This window comes from Petaurus breviceps, unplaced genomic scaffold, assembly GCF_028583685.1.
Source record: "Petaurus breviceps papuanus isolate PSGF00001 unplaced genomic scaffold, PetGlider_PUasm1.0 186, whole genome shotgun sequence".
NCBI classification, from domain to species: Eukaryota; Metazoa; Chordata; class Mammalia; order Diprotodontia; family Petauridae; genus Petaurus; species Petaurus breviceps.
The window spans coordinates 902,725-926,169 of NW_027185798.1; the positions used below are offsets into that span (position 1 = coordinate 902,725).

At 43.6% G+C, this 23,445-nt stretch overlaps 1 protein-coding gene across 1 annotated transcript in view; it reads left to right on the plus strand.

Moving 5' to 3' along the window:
• The first annotated feature begins 7,149 nt into the window (after nucleotides 1-7,149).
• The window catches only part of LOC138162021 (5-hydroxytryptamine receptor 3C-like), a 36,490-nt gene continuing 20,194 nt past the window's right edge, over nucleotides 7,150-23,445 (plus strand). The window contains exon 1 of the mRNA XM_069089137.1: nucleotides 7,150-7,401. Within this exon, the coding sequence (XP_068945238.1) occupies nucleotides 7,389-7,401 (13 nt within the window). The 5' untranslated portion in view covers nucleotides 7,150-7,388. The remainder of the gene's footprint in view (nucleotides 7,402-23,445) is intronic.

The following is a 23,445-nucleotide window of genomic DNA, read 5'->3' on the forward strand; positions in this document are numbered from 1 at the left end:
GGGGGCTGACATGATCAGACCTACACTTAGGGTCAATCACTTTAGTGACTGAATGGAGGATGGACTGGAGAGGGGAGAGACTTGACATAGACAGGACCACACCTGCCCCCAGCAGCTGTTGCAACAGTCCAACTGGGAGATGATGAGGGCCTGTACAAGTGGGAGCAGTGTCAGAGGAAAGAAAGGGGTACATTGGAAAGATGCTGCAAAGGTAAAATCACAGGCCTTGGCATCAGCCCAGATGTGGGAGGGGGAGTGAGAGACAGTGAAGGGTCTAAGATGATGCCCACATTGTGAGCCTGAGGCCTTGGGAGGATGGTGGGGCCTTCTACAGTAACAGGGAAGATAGGAATGGGGGTGGGTTTGGGGGAGAAGATGATGGATTCTCTTTTGGACATTGCTGAGTTTAAGATGCCCAGTTCTAGATGTCAGCAAGGCAGCTGGAGGTTGGAGACTAGAGGTCAGCAGAGATGGGGCAGAGTGGGTAGAGCTAAGGTATGAATGCAGCATCAGTAGAGAGATGGTAATTAGATCCATGAGCACTGATGAGGTCATCAAGGGGAAGTAGTAAAGAGGGAGAGAGAAGAGGCCCCAGGACATGTATAACCCCGAGGGATACCTGTGGTTAGAGGGCATGATCTGGAGAAAGAACTGTGAGAGGAAAGAGAACTAGGAGATGGGAGTGACCCAAAACCAAGAGAGAAGGGAGTCTCAGGGAAGAGAGACTGACCAACAGCATCAAAGGCTGCAGAGAGGCCAAGGAGAGCGAGGACGGAGAAAGGCCTTTGGATTTGACTACCAAGAGATCATTAGTCACTTGGGAGAGAGAATTTTGGGTGGGATGAAAAGACGGGAAGCCAGGTTGGAAGGGAATGGAAAAGAGAGTGAGAAGAGAGTTTAGCTACAAAGGACAGAAGAAATGTAGGATGGGAATTAGCAGAGATGGAAGGCTCAAGGGAGGGGCTTTTCAAGATGGGGGAGACGTGGGCCTGTTTGTAGGCAGTAGGAAATGATGCGGTAGAGAGGGAAAGACTGCCAATAGGTGGAAGCGTAGATGCTAGGGAGGACAATCTGTTGTAGGAGACAGGATGGAATGGCATAGATTGAGGAAGCAGAGGCAGTGGCCACCTCCTCATATGCAGCAGGGGTAGAGGATGAAGGCACCTCAGTAATAGCAGGAGGAAGAGGGAAGAAGGGAGAGCTCACAGTGAATGGCCTCAAATTTTTCTGTAAAATACGGGGCAATTTGTACAAGGACCTTCATAGTAGCTTTTTGTGGTGACAAAGAATTGGAGACTGAAGGGATGCCCATCAGTGGGGGAATGACTGAACAAGTTCCGGTGTATGATTGTGATGCTATAAGAAATGATGAGCAGGGTACTTTCAGAAAACCCTGGAAAGACTTATATGAACCGAAACAGAGTGAAGTGAGCAGAACCAGGAGAACAGTTCACACAATAATACCAATATTACATGATGATCAACTGTGGATCACTTAGCCCTTCTCAGCAATACAGTGATCCAAGACAATTCCAAAAGGCTCATAAAGAAAAATGCTGTCTGCCTGCAGAGAAAGAACTGATGGAGTCTGGATTCTTTCCTTCCTTTTTTTTTTTTTGGTCTGAGTTTTCTTCCACAAAAAGACTAATATGGAAATATTTTAGATGATTGCACATGTGTAACCTATGTCAGATTGCTTATTGTCTCAGGGAAGGGGAAGGGAAGGAGGGGGAGAGAGAATTTGGAAATCATTTTTTTTAATGTTAATTGTTTTTTACATGTAATTGATGGAAAACATAAAATATTTTTTAAATGAGGCAACTTTGGTTGCATAAGGAGAAAAGGAGCTACAGGAGATTTGAGGATAGATGTAAGGTCTGGAAGAACTGCTGTGGAGAATGGAAGAGGGAGTTGATAAGGTAGGCTTAGTAGGATTGCCTAGAGTCAGCGAGGGCCCAGTTGAGGTTGTGTAACATAAATTTGTAGTGGACCCAATCAGAATGGTTGTGTGATTTTCTTCTTTGTTCAGCAGCATGTGTGTAGGTGATGAATGGTGGGGGTGATCCAAGATTGAGGCATGGCTGGGCATAATTGGCAATATGATAAAAGGGAGCTAGGGATTCGAGAGAGGAGGGTGGTGTGGAATTCTATTGGTTCACCAAGGAGTCAAGATGTGGAGAAGAAAAGAGAGTACCTAGTGTAGGAGAGATGGCCTGAGAGAGAACTGAGGGGTTGAGGGATTGGTGGTTATGGTGAGGGAAGGCAGAGGGAGAGGTAAAAAGCCAATAGACTGTGGTTGGTTAAAGATATCTCAGAATTCTTGAACATGAACACGGTCCATTTGTGGGTAATAGCAGGATCCAGGGTATGACCACCTTTATGTGTGGCTGAGGTGGAGTAGAGGAGTATATATATATATATATATATATATATATATATGTGTGTGTGTGTGTGTGTGTGTGTGTGTTGAAGAACCCTAGTGTGACGGCAGGAGTTGGGGAAGAGAGAAAAATTGTAAGCCAGGGACTGAATTCATTGAGGAAGGAAAGGAAGTGACCTGAGGGTCTGCAGTCAACGGCTACCAGGATTTTAACTGAGTCACAGATATGAATAGCATGAACCTCAAAGGAAGAGAAGTTACTGAGTAATGGAAGAAGGGGGAGAACTTGGAAGCAGCAAAAGGGAGCAAGGTGTGTTCCAACTCTCCTGCCTCTACCAGTGAGGAGAGAAGAATGAGTGGAGGTACAGCCAGTGCTGGAAAGGGTGGCCAGGGAGTCTGTGTCATCAGGGGGAGCAAGGTTTGGTGAGAGCTAGCGGATAGAAGGAGTGGGAGGGTGTTATAGGAATGCAAATTTTTAAGATCTGCCCTGCCCCTAGGTTAAGTGCACCTGGAGCCTGTGGTGGGAAGCTTGTTTTTCAGGAAGGCCCACACCTTGGTGCTTTGTGATTGGGCAGCAGCTCAAGAGGATTGTTACATTCTCTGACCCAGGAGAAGGCTATATAATCCCTGATGTGAAACTTTGTTTGGGGCTCACCTTGTGAAGTGTTGTGTGATTTGACCAGATGAGACTCTGGGCAGCCGTTGAGAGCCCCCTGGCTTTGAAAAACCCAGATGTTGATGCTTCCCTCTCTGGTAACTGTGATTTGATATGGATGTAATGGTTGGACAGTTGGAGGCCTGTCTGCTTGAAATGTTTCTGTCTGTATACTCTGAAGTTTGGGGTACTGACCTTTTCCCCTGAACTAGGTAAAAGATATGTTTGATTGATTAAAGCAAGATCGTTAACCCATCTTGAGTTGCTTTCCTTTAGAAAAGCAGATCTAAAAACCTGTGTTGGCAACCACCCTGGCGATGCTGCTACAGAGAGGAAGAAACTTAGGGGGAAGGGAAGTGTGTTGCCTATGGAACAGACATTCCAGAGGGCAATGTGGATGGGGTGACATTGGAGGAGAAGTTGGGGTGCTCCACTCTGCTGCTAGACTGCCTCAGAAAGAGAAAAAGGATGAAAAGAATTAGACTGACCACAGATAAATTATAAGGGAGAAAATATAAAAGGCAGGCAAATGGAGGGGCAGGATTTGATCCCAGGGCAAAGCACCTATCTTGGATTGGTTGGGGGAAGAGATGCTGTTGGCTTTTAGAGATACTAGAGATAAGATTAAAAGCAGAAGATAGAGGAACCATGCTTTTTGGTTTAGCAACACTCCCTTATACATCTTTGGAACAAAAGTAACATAAGTATGATGACAGTAACTCATATTTCTACATGAGCTGTCTTCAGGACCCTCCTGGCCTGGCCTGGCCATTCCCTCCTCCCTTCCCTGCTTCTTTTCTCTCCCTCCCTTCTCTTCCCTGCTCTTTTGCTCTACAGTGGGGGAAGGGGTGGACCTCCCACCTGGGAGATAGCAAAGGTAAATGCCTCTCTGAAACCACATTCTAATGAGAACCTTTGGGGCCAATTTAGTCCAAGAACTTCTCCTGATTTAGCCCTCTCCCCATGTCCCCTCCAGCCAATTCCTAGCTCACAGCTTCCCTAACCATGGTGATTCAGCCCTGCCTAGGCAGAAACAGCTTTCTCCATCTATCTGCCTCTCCTGGCGGGAGATCTCATTTCTCTCCAGATTAGCACTCCCTCAGCTCAGTCCCTATAATCTTCCTTCTCCTCCTTCTGGGCTGGTCATTTACTGAGCCCTCTAAAATCCTTCGCTATTGTCTCTAGACAAGTCAACAAGCATTTATTAAGCACCTATTATGCTCCAGACAACAAGCCCTGAGCCTGGAGTTCTAAGGACACTAAGAATGGCCTCCCCAAAAACAAAACACCAATCCCTATTTTCAAGTTCCTGTTCACATTCTGCTGGGGAGATAACCTGCAAACAACTAAGTGCAATAGTTGTACATTCCCATGCAGGAAACAGAGGCAGGCTCTCCATGCACGGGAGACTCAGCAAAGGGAAGGCATGGCACTAAGAGGGCTTGGGAAAGTTGTCTTGTAGAAGATGGGGTTTTACCTGGGACTTGAAGGAACCCAGGAGGCAGCAATGAGAAGGAATATTGTTCTAGGCATGGGAGGGAGCAGGTAAAGGCGCCTGAGGTCAGGAGATGGAGCATCTTGTGGGAGGAACAGTAAGGGAGCCAGGGACATTGTACCAAGGGGTACCTGGGGGTGATGGAAGTGTTGGGTTGTAGCCAGGGGAAGGGCTTTAAAAGCCAGATCAGAGATTTGATCCTGAAAGCAACAGGGAGCCAATGAAGTTTAGAGAAGGGTGACATGGGTAGATCTACACTTTAGAAAGATTAATCTGACTCCGAGGGGAGGGTAGATTGAAGTGGGGAGACTTGTCACAGGCAGACCAACCAGCAGGCTGTCATAATCTTCCAGACAGGAGGTCATGAAGGTTTGTGCTGGAGGGATGATAGAGTAGAGAAAGAGGAATATAGACAAGATGTCTCAAAGGGAGATCCTACAGCCCTTGATTGGATACAGAAGGTGAGACAAAATGAGGAGCTTATGATGACACCTAGGTTGTGAACCTTAGTGACTGGCAAGATGGTGTTGCCTTCATCAGAAGAAGGGAAAATAGGGAACGGGAAGTATTTAGGGAGGAAAGTTAATGAATTTCATTTGGGAGATGTGGAGTTTAAGATGTCTATGGGACACTAATCTGAGAGGGGGGGTTAAATAGGATTGGACACACAGAGCTGGAAACCAAAAGCCCAGGCAGGATAACTGAATTGACAGGAGCCTGTAAGGTCACCAGGTAGAATGGTTCCCTGACCACGTCCCCAGCCCTGCCTATCCACCTCTGTGGTTCTTGAGGCTTTTGCCAAACCTCAAGGACAATTTTCATGGCCTTATCACCCACCCACATTGGAACAGTGTGCAGTTGATAAGAATGAGGAAGGAGAATGGAAAAAGTCGTGGGTGTTTTTACCAAGTGTTAGGAAAGCTTGCCAAGGTGCTGAGGTGGGGCTGGGAGGAAATGGAAGAACAGAGTAGTACCAACTCTATCCTGAATTGGTGCTGTGGGTCTTGATGAACAAAAGATCTACAGAGGTGTTAACTGGTCTGGAGACATATTGACCAGGGCTGAGTGATTCCAACAATATCTCTGTGGAGAAGGTAGATGTGAGAATGGTAGGGCCTGAGGCAGTAAGAGTACTGGAACCTGAGCTTCCAGGAAGGCACAAAGTAATGAACTAAGGGAGGAGAGCCTGTAGAAGTCATTATGTGGATGATCAAACTAGTACCTTGCCCTTCAGTGTAGTGTGAGTCATAGGGATTGTGCAGGTCCAAGGGAGAAAGGGTCAAGTCTCTAACAGCCTAGAGTTCTGAACCTCAAGGCGGATGGTGAGCCTAGACTATTACCATAAGTCTGAAGAGACTGTGTAGGTCCTTGGCGGAGGGGGAACCCAGCAGAGTCGCATGGGGCTTGACTCATTAGCAATCTTGAATTCTTTCTCCTGCTACAAGGACCTCAACCCCAGTGTGATATTCAGGGTCAGAGCAACTGTTTACAGGTGCCCTGAAGAAGTAGGATGGACCAAGGGGAAAGGTTTTCTTGACTCTCTATGGAAGCATTTTTGACTTTTTTTTTATGTCACAGACACCCTTGACACCTTTGTCTGGTGAAGCTTCCAAGGACCTCTGCCCAGAATCATGACTTTAAAGGCATAAGATACAATACATATTTGTTAAACTAAATACCCACAGCCAGTTTATTTGCTAATTCCCCCAGGGCAATTTAGGATGCCTCGAGGCATTTGGCCAACACTGACAGAAACATGGAGGGCCCTGAGTGCGGAGAATCACTGAGCTGGAGTTGGAAGGAAGCCTCTGGTCTGACCCAGACATGAAGGAATCCCCAGTGAGGGTCATTTAGCTCTGCTCCAAGGAGGGGGAGCCCATCTCACTTCCCGACTTCTCTAATTGTTAGGAAAGTTTTCCTGACACCAAGCTTACTTTTGGTCTTTCTAGCTCTCATCCATTGATGACCAAGAGAACAAGTCCTTCCCACCAGGGAGCAGCCACGGAATTGCCTTCCTTTGCAGACTTCCCCAACTTTCTGAGGCCGGTCCCAGCTACTACTATCATTAACTATTTGTTAATATATATATATATAAATATATATATATATATAAATACAGTTATTGAATGATTTTTTTAAGTTCATGGACCTCAGGTAAGAACCCCAGAGGCTGTGGGCTCCCATACAAGTCCTTTCTGCATTTCTTGTTGCATTTGGCAAACTTTACTCCATGCCTTGGAAGACTAATATTTGTATTGTAACTCAGAGCCTCTTGGCAAGAGCTAGAAGGAAGCCAAAAAAAAAAAAGTACTGATAAGCCTTCAAGCTTAAACCTGTCCAGTATGAATGCACAGCCATGACTTGTGTTCCCAAGTATCCCAGATTTCTTTCTAAATTAGAAGCATAGATTCAAGCTGGAAGGGACCTCCTCTCTCACTCCCTCCATTTCCCAGCCCTCATTAAACTCCAGCTAGCTCCAGATGGGCACCCTTCGCCACCCTCTCCAACGCGTAGAGCCCCCTGTTCTCACAGACCCCAATATTCAAAGCCAAGAGAAGGAGCTGGCAGAGTCCTTGCTCCTCCCTTCAACTTCCACATGCCCCTCCTGACACAACTGCTCAGAAACCCCTCCCCCCTTGAGAGCTTACACTGTAGCAGGAGGCCTGTCTGCTGTGTGGGCTAGGCTAGTTTTCCCTTAAATGGTGTGGAAACCATTGGCTCCAGGGACTAGGCCTGAAGGCATTGATGTGGCTTTCTGGAGGCCACCTAAGACCTGGCTACTATGTCACAGCCAAGCAGGAGGAAAGGAAGCTGCACTCAACTGAATCAATGCTGTGTTCTTGCTGGGCCTCTCTTCAATGCTATGGCTAAGTAAACCTCTTTTTGTTACCTGATTTTGTTCCAATTCTGAAGCACCACACTAGCCTGAATGAGGCATGTCCTACAAATAGTTAATGATAGGAGAAAGTTGGGGAAGTCTGCAAAGGAAGGCAATTCCGTGGCTGCTCCCTGGTGGGAAGGACTTGTTCTCTTGGTCATCAATGGATGAGAGCTAGAAAGACCAAAAGTAAGCTTGGTGTCAGGAAAACTTTCCTAACAATTAGAGAAGTCGGGAAGTGAGATGGGCTCCCCCTCCTTGGAGCAGAGCTAAATGACCCTCACTGGGGATTCCTTCATGTCTGGGTCAGACCAGAGGCTTCCTTCCAACTCCAGCTCAGTGATTCTCCGCACTCAGGGCCCTCCATGTTTCTGTCAGTGTTGGCCAAATGCTTCGAGGCATCCTAAATTGCCCCGGGGGAATTAGCAAATAAACTGGCTGTGGGTATTTAGTTTAACAGACAAATGTAAATGTGCTTTGTACTTTTAAGAATAGTGCCCTGAAGGTAAAACATGGTGTAAACTGGCATATGTTATGTTTGATGCCTTTTGTGTTCTTGGCCCATCATCTGTGGTAGGCCTGGGCTCTCTCTATGGACCGCACCATAATTCTGGAATTTTCTAAGAGCTATGCTGAAGGAACTGCTTGGGACTTTGTATAGGGCATTTCAGAGGCTAGTGAGAATTATTTTACATGGACTTGGGTGGGGGGGAAGGCACATGAAAGGACAATGCTTGATTCTCCCAGCCCTGAGATCTTTCTAGAATTAGGAATAAGGACAAATGTGCCAAATTCTCCTCACTCATCTTGGAAAAGTTGGGGTTGGGGGTGGGTAGCCCCAATTTAAAAAATTTTAAAGGAGAAACACCTTCCTCAATGGCTCCTATAAACCCTGACTCTCTTCTCTGGGACTTGTGAAGAGTGGGCAACTGGCCTTTCCAATTGGACCCTAGCTGAGAGAGAAGTGGCCCATGACAGTACTCAGCCCCCCCTAGGGGAAAACACTAAAGTCCCAGGATAGGGAAGCATTTCTAGGTCTGTCCACAGAAGAATAGGATGATGGCCCTTGCAGCACAGGGCAGTGGAATGGTCCATGGTACAGGTCCTATTCACAGTGAGGTTGTGGAATGGGCCCCAGCAACGGTGGGCCATGGTACAAACTTCAGGGATATGGGTGCTAGCATGGGCAATGGCAAAGACAGGTTCCCCATAATGACCCTTGCTTTCTATAAGCTGGAAATGGGTCAATCAATCAAAGGGTCAGAGTGTGGAAGGGCTAGGGAGAGAGACTAGGTCATGGCAATTTGTATAAAAGGACGAAGCCTTTGAATCTAGCGTGTCTGTGTTTGAGAGGTTAGGGGGAGTACCTAGCAAAAGGAGGGCAGAGCTGTAGCCTAGGAAGAGGATTTGTAGGAGGGTCATTGACTTGAAGGCTGGACTCAGACAGGAAACTTCTTCCCAGGCTGAGGGAAATTCCAAGAAAAGGACACTTCTTTCCCCAACTTCCCCAACTGATCCCTATCCACAGATAATCTGTTGTTTCCTTACTCAAATGTTTCCTGTAAACTGAATTTTGCCTCAACCACCAAGAAATCAGCACTATCTAGAGAGAGATGTTGAAGTAAGATTAGACAGAGGGCCCAACTTCTCTCTAAGTGTTAGCTGGTTTACTTAACTAGGAACTTAGATCAATGGTGTCTAAACCCAGAACTTTCCTTCTAAACTCCCCAAAGCCAGAGAAGGGAACCACGTGGACCTTAGGGGTCATCCCATTGTTCCCAGAGGCTTAGAGCAAGCTAATCATTATACCAGGGTGTTATACAGAAGAACTTTTGTAGAAGCAATTTTTGTAATATAAAAGAACTGGAACTAAATGTCTGTGTGTATGTATATGTATATGTGTATATATATGTATACACATGTATAATATATGTGTACATGCATATATTAGTATATGTGCACATTTGTATCTATACATAGATATGTGTGCACATACATACAAATACAGGTATGCATATGCATATGTATTATTTCTAATTCTTTTGATACTGCAAAAACTGCTGTAAAAATTCTTCTGTTACATATATGGGTCAGTGGATAGATCGCTGGACCTGGAGTCAGGAAAACCTAAGTTCAAATCCAGCCTCAGACACTCACTAGCTGTGTGATCCTGGGCAAGTCATTTAACCCCTGCTTTAATCCACTAGAAAAGGAGATGTCAAAATACTCTTGTATTTTTGCCAAGAAAGTCTCTGATGTGCTATGGTCAACGGGGTCAATGGACATGACTGAATGACTGAATAACAACAGCATATATATGTATGTATATATATATATATACATGTACTTATATAGTATATAGTATATATTATTATATATTATAAGAGGTTTTTCAATTTTTTAGACCTCATTGTTTTACATTAGTTAAACTCCTCAAAGAAATGATGAAAATCAAAAGCAATGTCTTTTCTTTTATCCATTTCCTGTTTTTCAGGGGCAATAATTTCTATAAATAGGCCAGGATGTAGCTGTCAATTGAATCCAAATCCTCTTGATGACATTACAGAATGTAATTCTTATATGATGCTTATGGATAACACTGGCAATAAGCCCTAAGGACTCCACCTTTCCCAACTTTGAGCTGAACTTGGTAAAAGGATTTAGACTGAGAGAATGAGTGGTTCATTTGGAGCAGACCTTTCTGGGTACTATAAGTGCAAGCAAGGTGGGATTTTTGTTGTTTTCTCCTTGTTGGAGTTCAGTTAGTTTCTCAGGCTCATGCTAGATTGTAAACATTTGAAGGATCAATCTCCTTGAACCTTGATTGTACAGCTGTGCTGAGTCAGGTAGGTTTTTGTGCCTTCTGACTCTGAGCCTATTAGTCTAAAGTGTATATATATATTCTGAGATGAGATATTGCCTTGGGGCTTACTCATGGAAGGACATTTAGTCATTATCAACCCTCCCCCCTCCCCCACTGTAAATGTGAATCACTCATTAAGGCTTGGAGCAGAGACCTCTGATAGGGAGAGGAGACCTCTGATACCAACCCTTGTGAGAACACTGGACTGATAGAAAGTAAGATTATTAACACCTTTTAGGAAAGCATGGGGTTTAGTGAGACTGGAATAATTATCTGTTATTTCCCAATTGTTGTGTTATTTTGCTGTGCCTAGAGCCCAGACCAGAGCAGCCTCTACCCACGTAAGGCTAGGGGCAGATGAGTTGCCCTGGAGTTGGGGTAGTGCAGTCCAGAGACAGAAGCCCCTGGAGCCTGCTGTGCCTGGACTCAGGCAGGAGCAGGGAGAGCTGGGAGTGGAACAGTCTCTTTCCTTGTGAGGTGAGAAATGAAGTGGAAGTGGAGAGCTGCCTGCATCAGGAGTCAGGCAGGAGCCAGGAGCTGTCAGCCACAGACCTGAAGAAGGAGGAGCCACAGGGTTTAGTGCTTGGCCCCAGGTCAAGATGAAAACTTTGCAGCAAGGCAGGAGCAGTGAGGGCGCTTTCCTGCTACCTCCCTCTGGGACACAGGGGTGGAGATTGCTATGGTGGGAGGGGGAAGTGCCATGACCCCTTGGGACCTGTTGCCTTTGTTGCCGCCCCTCAGGACTTGGGAGTGGGGGCTGGAGCATTGTTATGATTTGGACTCCTTGGCTCATTAGAGCATGTGTGCACCTGAGAGTGCCAGGTGGGAGCCTGCAATGGCAGCATGGGCAGAAGGACACATCCCCAAGAGGGCATTACTTGAATTCTGTTTGGATTGAGGGGACTGTGACCTACTGTGACCTAGGGGTGGAGAGTGTTGTGTTTTCTGCTACCCCTGGGGATGCGCTGTGTTAAAGGAAGACCCTGACCCGGGATCTCCTGGTTGTATAAACAAGTATTTTGGCTCTGTTATACACTTTTGTGTCTTTTTAAAACCATGTGGCTACCCTGGTAATAAGTTGTTATGTTATGGATTTTGATGTCATGTTGTGAATGCTTTAGTTTCTTGAATAAGGTTTAGTTCTGAATAAATAAGAGTGCTTATACCTTGCAATTAGACCTTTAAAATTATTCACAGTAGCAGCCCATCAGGTGTGCTCTGTTGATTGGCATCATACTTACTAATAATCAAGCTGGAGCATTGAGATAGCAGCTCTTTAATCAATCAAAAAAGTAATTAAGCCCCTACTATGTGTCAGACAGTAGAATGGAGCCTGGAGATACAAGTACAAAGAATGAAAAGATCCCTGCTCACAATGAGTGTATTTCCTCAGGGGAGAAATTACCTATTGCCTATCCCTAATGCCTCGTAATATCATCCAAGTCATGTCCATGGATTTTCTGTTTGCATGCCCAGTACTTAACACATTGCTTTGTACTTAGCGTGACCTTAATAAATGCTTTATTCATTCATTTTTTATATAACAAGTCATATGAGATGTATCCAAAGCAATGCTCCCTGCCACATTTGTAGTGAAAAAAAATTCAGTTATTTTTCAGTAATCTGACTCTTTGTGGGCTTTTCTTGGCAAAGACACTGGAGTGGTTTGCCATTTTCTTCTCCAGCTCATTTGACAGGTGAGAAAACTGAGGCAAACAGGGTTAAGTGACTTGCCCAGGGTCACACAAATGTCTGACTTCAAATTTGAATTTGGATCATTCTGCCTCCAAGCTTGTGCTTTATCCCCTTTGCTACCTACCTGCCCCACGTTTGTAGTACTGACCTCTTTTCCTGACCTCAGAGAAAATGATTGGTCAATCCCCGTCCATCCACATTCAGTGTCTTCTCATGTGTTGTAATTTTGTGGATCTTTTGTTCTAAACAGTCTGCACACAGACAGCTGATTCTGAAGCAACTCTCATATCAATATTGATTGTTTCCTGTTTGTTGATGTAGAGTCAGTTTAGGAATGTGGGTTTTAAACAAAAGGTACTGAGAATCTGATTTCTTCAGTCTGGGAACTCTATACAAATGCAGATGTGATAGGTTATCTGCTATAATTTAGCAGATGAAAGTCTTAAAGCAGAGCCTAGAGCTCCAAGAAGCAAAATCATCATGCAGCCAGCTGCTCTGTTAGATATTAGAAGCTGGATTCCAACCCAAGTGTTCCTGATCCCAGGTCCAGTAGCCAGCTGCCTCTCTGCTATCATGACATTTCGACGGGACCTGTGATTTCATTTGTGTAGGAAATTCCCAGTGAGGAAACCCCTGCTTTCCAAGTCTAGAACCATTGTCCTGTACCTTCCAAACTTTCCAATTCTAGAACCATAGTTCTGAACCTATCCAAATCTAGATACCCCTCCCTAGCCATCACTTTCCTACATGTGTTGCTTCCCCCATTAAAATGTAAGCTCTTTGAGGACAAGGACTCTCTCATTAGAGCATCTAGGTGGTGCAGTGGATAGCGTGTTGGGCCTATAGTCAGGAAGACCTTAATTCAAATGTGACTTTAGACAGTTTCTAGCTGTTTAGTCCTGGGCAAGTCACTTAACCTTGTTTGTCTCAGTTTCTCTGTAAAATGAGCTGGAGAAGGAAGAAGCGAACTATTCTAGTATTTTTGCTAAGAAAGCCCCAAACAGGGTCACAAAGAGTCAGGAACGACTGAAGAGACTGAACAAATATCCTGACCCTTTCCAAATCCGGATGCCCTTCCCTGGTTGCCATTCCCCTGCATGTGTTGTTTCCCCCATTAGAATGTAAGCACTTTGGAGGACAGGGACTCTCTTTGCTTTTGCATTTGTATCCCCAGTGCTTAGCATGGTTTTTAGCCCCCTAAGTGTTTGATAAAAGCTTTTCATTCATTCATTCATTTCCATTGACTCCTGCTCTGCAGGCTCTGCACTTGGAGAGTTCCTTGGGGCCCAGAGAGGTGATGTGTTTTGACCAGAGTCACACAGCCAATGTGACTTGAACTCAGATCTCCCTTATTTAGAGGCCTACTCTATTCACTCCACCGGGCTATCTAATATTAAAAGTGAATAATGATAATGATATGATTTTAAAGGAAGCATAGATCTATAAAGAAATTTTAAAATAGTGTACTGAAAAATGCCTGTATTCCAGTAACACTAACAGATGCCTGCTGTGATAAAGAGGGCATGTACACAGTCCTCCCATAGATCTGTGATGGCTTCAGAATGGACATTGTAGAAGCAATCCCAGCATGCCTGGCCCATTCTGTGCACCTCACATCCCCGTCTTCCCATAAATTCATCACAAGGAGTCCACCAATGTGGTGCTAAGAGGGATTTCTTACATTCCTTTTGTACAGAGAGGTACCACTGAAGTACTCAGGCCATGCATAGGCCATCCATCACCTTCACCATATGACCAGTTCATCTTTTTTTTCCCCACTCATACATTTCAAGAGGTATCATGAGTCAGGCAAGTCAAGTCACCACCTCTACCACCACCACCACCATCACCACTGGGAAGGACTTTACAAGCCAAATAGAGAAGTTTATATTTTGTCATAGAAGCAAAAGGGAGCCACTGACTCTTCTTTTTTTGGAAAAATTTGTATATTTTATTTTCTTCCAATTACATGTAGAAACTATTTTTAACATCCATTAAAAAAAATTTTAAGTTCCAAATTCTCTCCTTCTTTCCTTCTCTCCCCTTCCCTCTCCTTGAGAATATAAACAATGTAGATTATACATGTGCAGGCATGTAAAACATCTTTCCATACTAGTCATGTAAAGAAATAATCACAGATAAAAACCAAGAAAAATAAAAAAGGTTTTTTAAAATTGTATGCTTCTCCAGCCTCAGATGCTTGACATTTAACTAGCTGTGTGACCTGGGGCAAGTTACTTAGCTCCAGTTGTCTTGTCTTCCCTCCCCCCCCTCCAAAAAAAGAAAAAAAAAATAGTAGGCTTCAATCTGTATTCAGATTCCACCAATTCTTTTTCTGGAGGTTTTCATCATAAGTCCTTCAGAATTGTCTTGGAACATTGTATTGCTAAGAATAGCTAAGTCATTCATAATTGATCCTCATACAATATTGCTGTTACTTTATATAATCTTCTCCTGGTTCTGATCACTTCACTTTGCATCAGTTCATATAAGTCTTTCCAGGTTTTTCTGAAACCATCCTGTTCATCATGGCTTATAGCACAATAGTATTCCATTGCAACCATATGCTTCAACTTGTTCAGCCATTCCCCAATTGATGGGCATCCTCTTAATTTCCAGTTCTTTGCCACCACAAATAGAGCTGTTATAAATATTTTTGTAATATGGGTCCTTTTCCTTTTCCTTGATCTCTTTGGGATACAAATCTAATAGTGGTATTGCTGGGTCAAAGGGTATGCACAGTTGTATTGCCCTTTGGGTATAGTTCCAAATTGCTCTCCAGAATGGTTGGATCAGTTCACAACTTCACAGTGCATTAGTGTCCCAATTTTTTCCACATTCCCTCCAACTTTTGTCATTTTCCTTTTCTGACATATTAGCCAATCTGATAGTTGTGAGGTGGTACCTCAGAGTCTTAATTTACATTTCTCTAATCAATAGTGATTTAGAGTATTTTTCATATAGCTATCGATAGTTTCAATTTCTTCTTCTGAAAACTACCTGTTCATATCCTTTGACCATTTAACAATTGGGAGATGACCCATATTCTTATTAATTTGACTAATTTCTTTATATATGTGAGAAATGAGGTGTCAGAGAAACTTGCTGTAAAATTTCTCTCCTCGCTTCCCCGGTTTTCTGCTTTCCTTCTAATCTTGGCTTCATTGGTTTTATTTGTGTAAAACACTTTTAATTTAATGTAATAAAAAGTACCCATTTTACTTCTCATAATGCTCTTTATCTCGTTTGGTCATATATTCTTCCCTTCTCCATAGATCTGATAGGTAAAATTTTCCATGCTCTCCTAATTTGTTTAGGATATCACCCTTTATGTCTAAATCATGTACCTATTTTGACCTTGTCTTGGTATACAGTGTGAGATGTTGGTCTATATCTAGTTTCTGACATACTGTTTTCCAGTTTTCCCTGCAATTTTTGTCAAGTGGTGAGTTCTTGTCCCAAAAGCTTAGATCTCTATATTTCTCAAACATTAGATTGCTATGGTCATTTACTGTGTATTGTATACCCAGCCTATCCCACTGATCCCCCTCTCCATTTCTTAGCCAGTACCAGATTGTTTTGATGATTACTGCTTTATAATATAGTTTGAAATCTGGTCTAGGCCACCTTCCTTCACATTTTCCCCCCATTGATTCCCTTGATATCTTTGACCTTCTCTTCTTTCAAGATGAATTTTCTTATATTTTTTCTAGCTCTATCAAATTAGTTTTGGTAGTTTGATTGGTACAGTATTGAATTGGCAAATTAACTTAGGTAGATTTGCCATTTTTATTATATTGGCTTGGTCTGCTCATGAGCAGTGAATATTTCTCCCCTTGTTTAGATCTGATTTTATTTGCATGAAAAGTGTTTTGTAATTGTGTTCATATAGTTTCTTGGCTTGTCCTGACAGGTAGACTCCCAAGTATTTTATGTCAATGAATCTTAAAGAGGGGAGTGGTAATGCCTATGAGGAATAGCAACTGTGTCTCTTATCCAAAGACCCTCCTCTTTCTGTGTGCACTTGGTCTATTCTAGTTCTTCCTCCCATTTTTGTTTTCTTTAGTGCTATTTTTACTTCCTTCTACAGAATGTCAGGAACTGTCATGTTGTAGATGCGCAGATACAAGGTAGTGTGGTTTACACCCAAAAGTGACTTGCCCTGCAACTTTTCTTCTTTCATTTAATCTCTCCCTACTGGTTCATTGCTTGATGCCAATAAACATAGTCAAATTGACCTCATTATCTTCCCCCTTTTAAATTCACCTATTTCTGTCGAGGGCACCACTATGCTGTGGGTTACCCAGGCTCACAGGTCAGTCTTATCCTCACCTCATTCACAGATGTCCCACATAGCCAGTCTGTTTCCAAACCTTGTTGTTTCTACCATCATAATGGTGAAGTGCAAGGTCACCCAAAATGTTGGGGTGCAAGGTGTGTGCATGGCAGGGTCATCTTGAAAGGATTCACTTAGGTTGTCTCCAAGTCAAGTAAAGACATTTATTCCGGGATAACACACCAAGTCAGGGTCATTGTACTGGCAGTCTCCCATTGCTGGAACACTCTCCCTTTTCATCTAAGCTTCTTAGTTTCCTTGTTTTACTTCAAAATCCAGCTAAGCCCCCACCTTCTGCAGGAAGTCCATCAATATCCCCCACTTATCCCCCAGATGCTACAGTTTTCCCCTAGAAGGCTAACTTCCCTCTGCACCAGGTTTATCTTACATACATTTATGGATTTATGGTTATCTTTCCTCTTGCAGTGTAAGCTTTTCAAGGGCAGGAACTGACATGGCTTTCTTTTTTTTAATAACATTTTACTTTTTCTAATTATATGTAAAGATGATTTTTAACATTCATTTTCACAAAATTTTGAGTTGCACATTTTCTCCCTCCCTGCCTCCCTTCTTCTCTTCCTGAAATGGTAGGCAATTTGATATAGGTTATATATGTGCAATCATATAAAACATATTTCTATACTAGTCAGGTTGTTAAAGAAGGAACAGACCAAAAGGAAAAAAAAAATAAAGTGAAAATAGTATACTTTGATTTGTATTCAGAGTCCATCCATTCTTTATCTGGATATGGATAGCATTTTTCCTTTGTGAGTCCTTTGTACTTGTCTTGGATCATGGTGTTCCCGAGAAGATCTGTGTTACTCATCACATGATCAGCACATCATGTTGCTGTTACTTTGTAGTGTTTTCCTGGTTCTGCTCATTTCATTTTGCATCCGTTTGTACAAGTATTTCCAGGTTTTCCTTTACTGTGTGTGTGTGTCTCTCTGCTTAAAGTGTGTTTCTTGTCAGCAGCATTCTGGGGGATACTGGTTTTTGGTTCATCCACTTCTGTTTTATGGGAAAATTCATCCCTTTCACCTTCACCATTACCTACCTGTGTATTTCCTTCCATCCTATTCTTGCTCCTCTTTGTGCTGTCTCTCGCCTTTTCCATATCAGCTGTTTTGTTTCTGTCTACCCCCTCCCCTGATCTGCCCTCCCTTCTGTCAGTCTTCCCTCTTTTTTTGTTCTCCTCCCCTCTTACTTCCCTGTTGGGTAAGATAGATTTCCATATTCATCCGATTGTGTATATTATTACTGCTTTGAGCCAATACTGCTGAGAGTAAGGTTCAAGCAATGCCCATTGCCGCACCCTCCAATCTTTCCCTCTACTGTAATCGGTCTTTCTTGCCTCTTCATGTGGGATATCTTACCCCATTCTACCTCTCTCTTCTGCACCCATTTTACACCTCTTCCTCATTCCTTATTTTTATATATTCTATAATATAGAACATACATAAAATAAAATTATATATGTTATATATATTTCCCCCCCTTATAACCATACTCTCTGTCTATGTTTATTCCTTCTATCTGTCCTGTTAGTGATAAAATTTTTAAGAGTTACAAATATCTTCCCATGTAGAGATGTAAATAGTTTAGCTCCATTGAATCCCTTCTGTTTTCTTTTCCTCTTTTTTAACCTGTTTATGCTTCTCTTGGGTCTTTATATTGGAGGTCAAATTTTGGTTTGGTTCTGATCTCCTTATGAAGGCTTGAAATCCTTCTATTTCATTGAATGACTACTTTTCCCCTTGATGCTTAATTTTGCCAGGTTAAATGATTCTTGGTTGTAGTCCTTGTTTCTTTACTCTTTAGAATATCATGTTCCATGACCCCTGATCCTTTAATGTTACAAGTGCTAAGTCCTGTGTGATCCTGAATTCCTGATATTTGAATTGTTTCTTTCTGGTCATTTGCAGCATTTTTTGTTTAATCTGATCATTCTTAAATTTGGCTATAATGTTCCTTGGGGTTTTTATTTTGGGGATCTCTTTCTGAGGTTATTGGTGAATTCTTTCAAAGACTATTTTGCCCTCTGGTTCCAGGACAGCAGTGCAGTTTTCCTTGATAATTTCTTGAAAGATGCTATCCAGGTCTCCTTTTGATTATGACTTCCATAATGATTCTGATATTAGTCTCTCCTGGATCTATTTTCCAGGTCAGTTGTTTTTTCCATGAAGTATTTTACATTTTCTTCCATTTTTTTATTTCAAAAATTTGTTTGATTGATTCATGATGTCTCATAAAGTCATTTGCTTCCACTTGCCAACTCTAACTTATAAGATATTGTTTTCCTCAATTAGCTTTTGGTACTTTCCTTTCCATTTGGCCAGTTGTACTCTTTAAGGAGTTGTTTTCTTCCATGGATTTTTGTATCTTCTTTTCCGTTTGTCCAATTTTTCTTTTTAAGCATTTTCCCAACTCGTTGAATCTTTTTTCATAATTCTCTTGCATCACTCTCATTTTTCCCCCACTTTCCTTCTACCTCTTTTAAATGATTTTAAGCTCCTTTTTTGAGCTCTTCTGTGAGTTCTTTCTGGGCTTAAGATCACTCCTCATTTTTCCTTGGTGTTTTGCCCATAGGTGCTTTCATGTTGTTGTCTTCTTCTGAGTTTGTCTTACTTTTTTTCTTGCCATCTGCCCACTTCAAGTGGGCACATTCCTCCCCCCACCCCAATTTATTAAATTATTTATTTTTGGTTTTCAACATTCACTTCCATAAATTTTAAATTTTCTCTCCCTCCCTCACTCCTCCCTCCCCAAGATGACTTGCAATCTGATATGGCTCTACACATACATTCCTATTAAATACATTTTCACATTAGTTGTGTTACATAGAAGAATTATAACAAATGGGAAAAACTATGAGAAAGAAAAAATAAATAAAACAAAACAAAAAAAGAAAATAGTCTGCTTCATTCTACATTCCAACTCCATAGTTCTTTTTCTAGATGTGTATACCATTTTCCATCATGCATCCTTTGGAATTGTTTTAGGTCCTTGCATTGTTGAGAAGGACTAAGTCTAACCAAATCAATCCTTGCACACTGTGGCTATTACTGTGTACCATGTTCTCCTGGTTCTGTTCCCCTCCCTCAGCATCAGTTCATATAAGTCTTTCCAGGTTTCTTTGAAGTCCTCCTGCTTATCATTTCTCATACCACAATAGTATTCCATTACATTCATATACCACAACTTGTTCAGCCATTCCCCAATTGATGGGCATCCCCTCAATTTCCAGTTCTTGGCCCACAAAAAGAGCTGCTATAAATATTTTTGTCCATGTGGGTCCTTTTCCCATTGTCATGATCTCTTTGGGACACAGCCCCAGAAGGGTTATTGCTGGGTCAGAGGGTATGCACATTTTTATAGCCCTTTGGGCATAGTTCCAGATTGCTCTCCAGAATGGTTGGAGCAGCATGAGTTTGTGTCTTGACCTTCCCTGTCACTGTAATAACTTTCTATGGTCAGATTCATTTTTTTTTTTGGTTTATTTATGCTCAGCCCTGCCCCACTCCCTTTTTATTTTTTACCTTTTTTCTTTCTCTTAAATTTGTGCTCTGCTCCCAGAGTGGAAGGGGCACTGTCTCCAGTTTCTTGTGCTAGTGTCTGCAGGCCCTGGCTGTTTACCTGGTGCTGTAGAGATGTTGCCAGAGGCCCAGGGGGCACCCTCATGTCTGGTGCTTCACTGAGGGGGTGGGGTGAGGATTGACTGGTGCTGCTGTAGGCTGAAGAAGTCTGGCAGCTTATCTGGTGCTGAGCTGAGGTCCTACTGGTGGTACCTGATGTGTGCTGAGGCCCGGTGAGGTTTTGTTTGTTTCCCTAGTGCTACAATGAAGCACGGGGAGGTCTGGCCCCTGGAGGATGACTGTGCCCACCAAAACATGTGAAGGTCCAGTTGCCCTAGGACACTTACCTGGGGCAGTGCTGAAAGAACTCAGAGGTCTGATCAGCACAGGATACCTGCCCATCAGGCCTGTGTAGAAGCACACGGTGGTTCTCGGAGCTGGAGTCTGTCAATTTCACTGGCTATGCTAAGGCATGTGGGGGGCTCCTGATGTTGGCATTTACCTGTTTCATCACCCTGGGGCTCAGGCTCTACCAATGGGTTGCTGAAGTGGGGCTTTCTGGGATACTTTCTGTCCTGGACTGCACTCCCCTTTTACCTGAGGGAGTAACTAACCCTAACCCTAATCCTAATTCTTGCCCATTCTCCAAGTCTCCCGGGCTAAAAGACCACTCTGCCCCATCTTTCTGCTGGTTCTGCTATTCCAGGATTTGTTCTGGGGCACTATTTTATGGTTGTTTTGCTGTTTGAAGGTGAATAAGCAGTGATTTACTGCTCACTCTGCCATTGGAGGTAAAGACTTTCAGCCCACCTCTGGAAGACCTATTTGACCCTGTATTAGGAATCCACTGAAGCTGATGGAGTGGAAAGCATGGGGGGAACAGGGTCAGACCTACATTTTAGGAGAATCACTTTGGTAACTCTGTGGACGACAGACCAAAATGATGAGAGTGGGAGCTCAGGGGATCCAATGGGCTACGGCAAAAATCCAGGCCATGGGTGATAAGGGTCCAAACTAGGCCGCTGATGTGTGAGTAGAAAGAAAGAGATATATGTGAAATGATGCAGGGTGAGAGCTGGGCATGACACAGATAGCAGACCTGCATGGTTAGAAGGCTGGCACCGTCCTCAGTAGTGGTAGGGAAGCTCAATCAAACTTGGGGGAAAGACAAGGAGTCCTGCTGTGGACATGCTGAGTTTGAGATGCCTGTGGGACATCTAGTTCTAAATGTCTGATGAGTAGTTATGTGTGGGACATGAGTGGAAGTCAAGTGTGAGACTCCAGAGAATGTTTCAGATAGGATTGTAGTTCTGTGAGTCATGTCATGATAAGTGAGTCCATGGGACTTGAGATCACCAAGAAAAATAGCAGAGAGAAAAAGAGAAGGGGGCCCAGGCCAGAGCTGAGAGAACTCCCAAGGTTGGTAGTCATGACATGAGGAACCAGCAAAGGAGACCCAGAAGAAAGGAGAACCCGGAGGCAGCAGTGTCCTGAAACCCCCAAGAAGGGAGAATATTCAGGAGAAGAGGGCAAGCCATGGCGTCAAAGGCCACCAAGAGGTCAAGAAGGTTGAGGCTTGAGAAAAGGCCATTAGATTCCACAGTTAAGAAATCCTTAGGAACTCTGCAGAGAAAAGTCTCAGTTGAGTGATGATAACACAAAGAGAATGAGAGAAGAAGTCGAGGCATTGAATGCAGGTCACTTTTTCAAGGAATTTAGCTGATGATGAGAGGATAGGAAATACTGTGAGACAGCAGGGATAATGGGACATAATGAGGATGTGCTTTGAAAGTGCCGGGCGATAGACAAGACGGGAGATAAAAGGAAGAATGGAGAGATGGGAGGGACAATTTCCTGGAGAAGTCTGCAGAGGGTGGGATCAGTTGTGCACATAGAAAGGTTGGCCTTGGCAATGACAAGGGTTACCTTTGTAGAGGAGGAGAGAGTAGGGGAAGCTGGAATCCTGTGAGATGAGACGGGGAGAAGGAAGAGTTTGAGGGGAATGTTAACAATTTTTTTGGTGAAGTATGAAGTGAGTTCTGCAGCTGAAAGTTCTGAGGACAAAGGGCACCAGGAGGCTTGAGGGAAAATGAGATGGTTTGGAACAGCTGCTGTTGAGAATGGGATAGGAGTGAGATTAGGGAGGAACAGTACATCTGTCTTGCTGGAGGGAAGGTCCAGTAGATACTAGATTACCTACTACACTTACTACTGGGCTCAGGGAGCAGGATTTCATGATTTACTCCAATTCCATTCAAGAGCTTGTAACTGAGAGCAAAGGGAATGGTATCTAAATCTATCTTTCCTCTACCTATCTTTCTTTCTCTCTCTCTCTCTCTCTCTCTCTCTCTCTCTCTCTCTCTCTCTCTCTCTTTCTCTCTCTCTCTCTTTTGGTCTCTGTCTCTATCTCTTTCTGTCTGGGTCTCTATCTCTGTCTCTCTCTGGGTCTCTCTCGAGAAGTCTTGGTCTCTGTCTCTCTATCTCTCTCTGTCTGGGTCTCTCTGTTTCTCTCTGGGTCTCTGTCTCGGTCTCTCTGTCTCTGTCTGGGTCTCTCTATCTCTCTGTCTGGGTCTCTCTGTCTCTGTCTGGGTCTCTTTCAGTCTTGGTCTGTCTCTCTGTCTCTTTCTGTCTGGGTCTCTCTCTCTCAGTCTTGGTCTCTGTCTGTCTGTCTGGGTCTCTCTCTCTATCTCTCTGTCTCGGTCTCTCTCTGTCTGGGTCTCTCTCTCAGTCTTGGTCTCTGTCTCTCTGTCTGGGTCTCTCTCTCTATCTCTCTGTCTCGGTCTCTCTCCCTCTGTCTGGGGTTATCACTGTTCCTTTCTCTACAGCTATCATTCTATTTATTCATCTTTTATGTACTCACCATCTATGTATCCTTTATCACCAAGCTCTCTCCCTAGCTGCCTCTGCCCACCCCCATGTAGGTGATTGGTAGCCTGCCAGAGTGGGTGGGGCAGGGCATTTCAGACTGGAAGTCACCTTAGAGGTCATTGAATTCATCTCCCCCAGACCCACTTTACATATGAGGAAACTGAGGTTCCAAGAATGTAAGTGGCTTGCTCAAGGTTGCAATAATACTAGATATTAAGTAATGGTGGGGGAAGGCTTTCTCTGGCAGGTGGGATTTAGACTGGGACTTGAAGGAAGCCAGGGAAGTCAGGAAACAGAGATGAAGAGGGGGGAGCCACACAGGAATGAGGGACAGTCAGAGAACATGTCTAGAGCTGAGAAAAGGTCACCTTCTTACTAGAGCGGCAAGGAGCAGATTCATTGTTATTATGTGTAAACAAAAGTGGGGAGGCAAGGCTGGAAAGGGGTGTGTGGGGGGTGGGGTGGGGATATGTGGTGTCTGTGTGTGTGTTGTGTGGGGTGTGTGTTGTGTGTAGTGTGGGGGTATATGTGTTGTGTGTGTTGCATATGTGGTGTGGGGTGTGTGTGGTATGTGTGGGGGTATGTGTTGCGTGTGTGTGGTGTGGTGTGGTGTGTGTGTGTGTGTGTGGTGTAGGAGGCAATAGTACTTGGCTCTGAAGGACCTTGAACACCAAACAAAGGACTTTGTCTTGGATCCTGG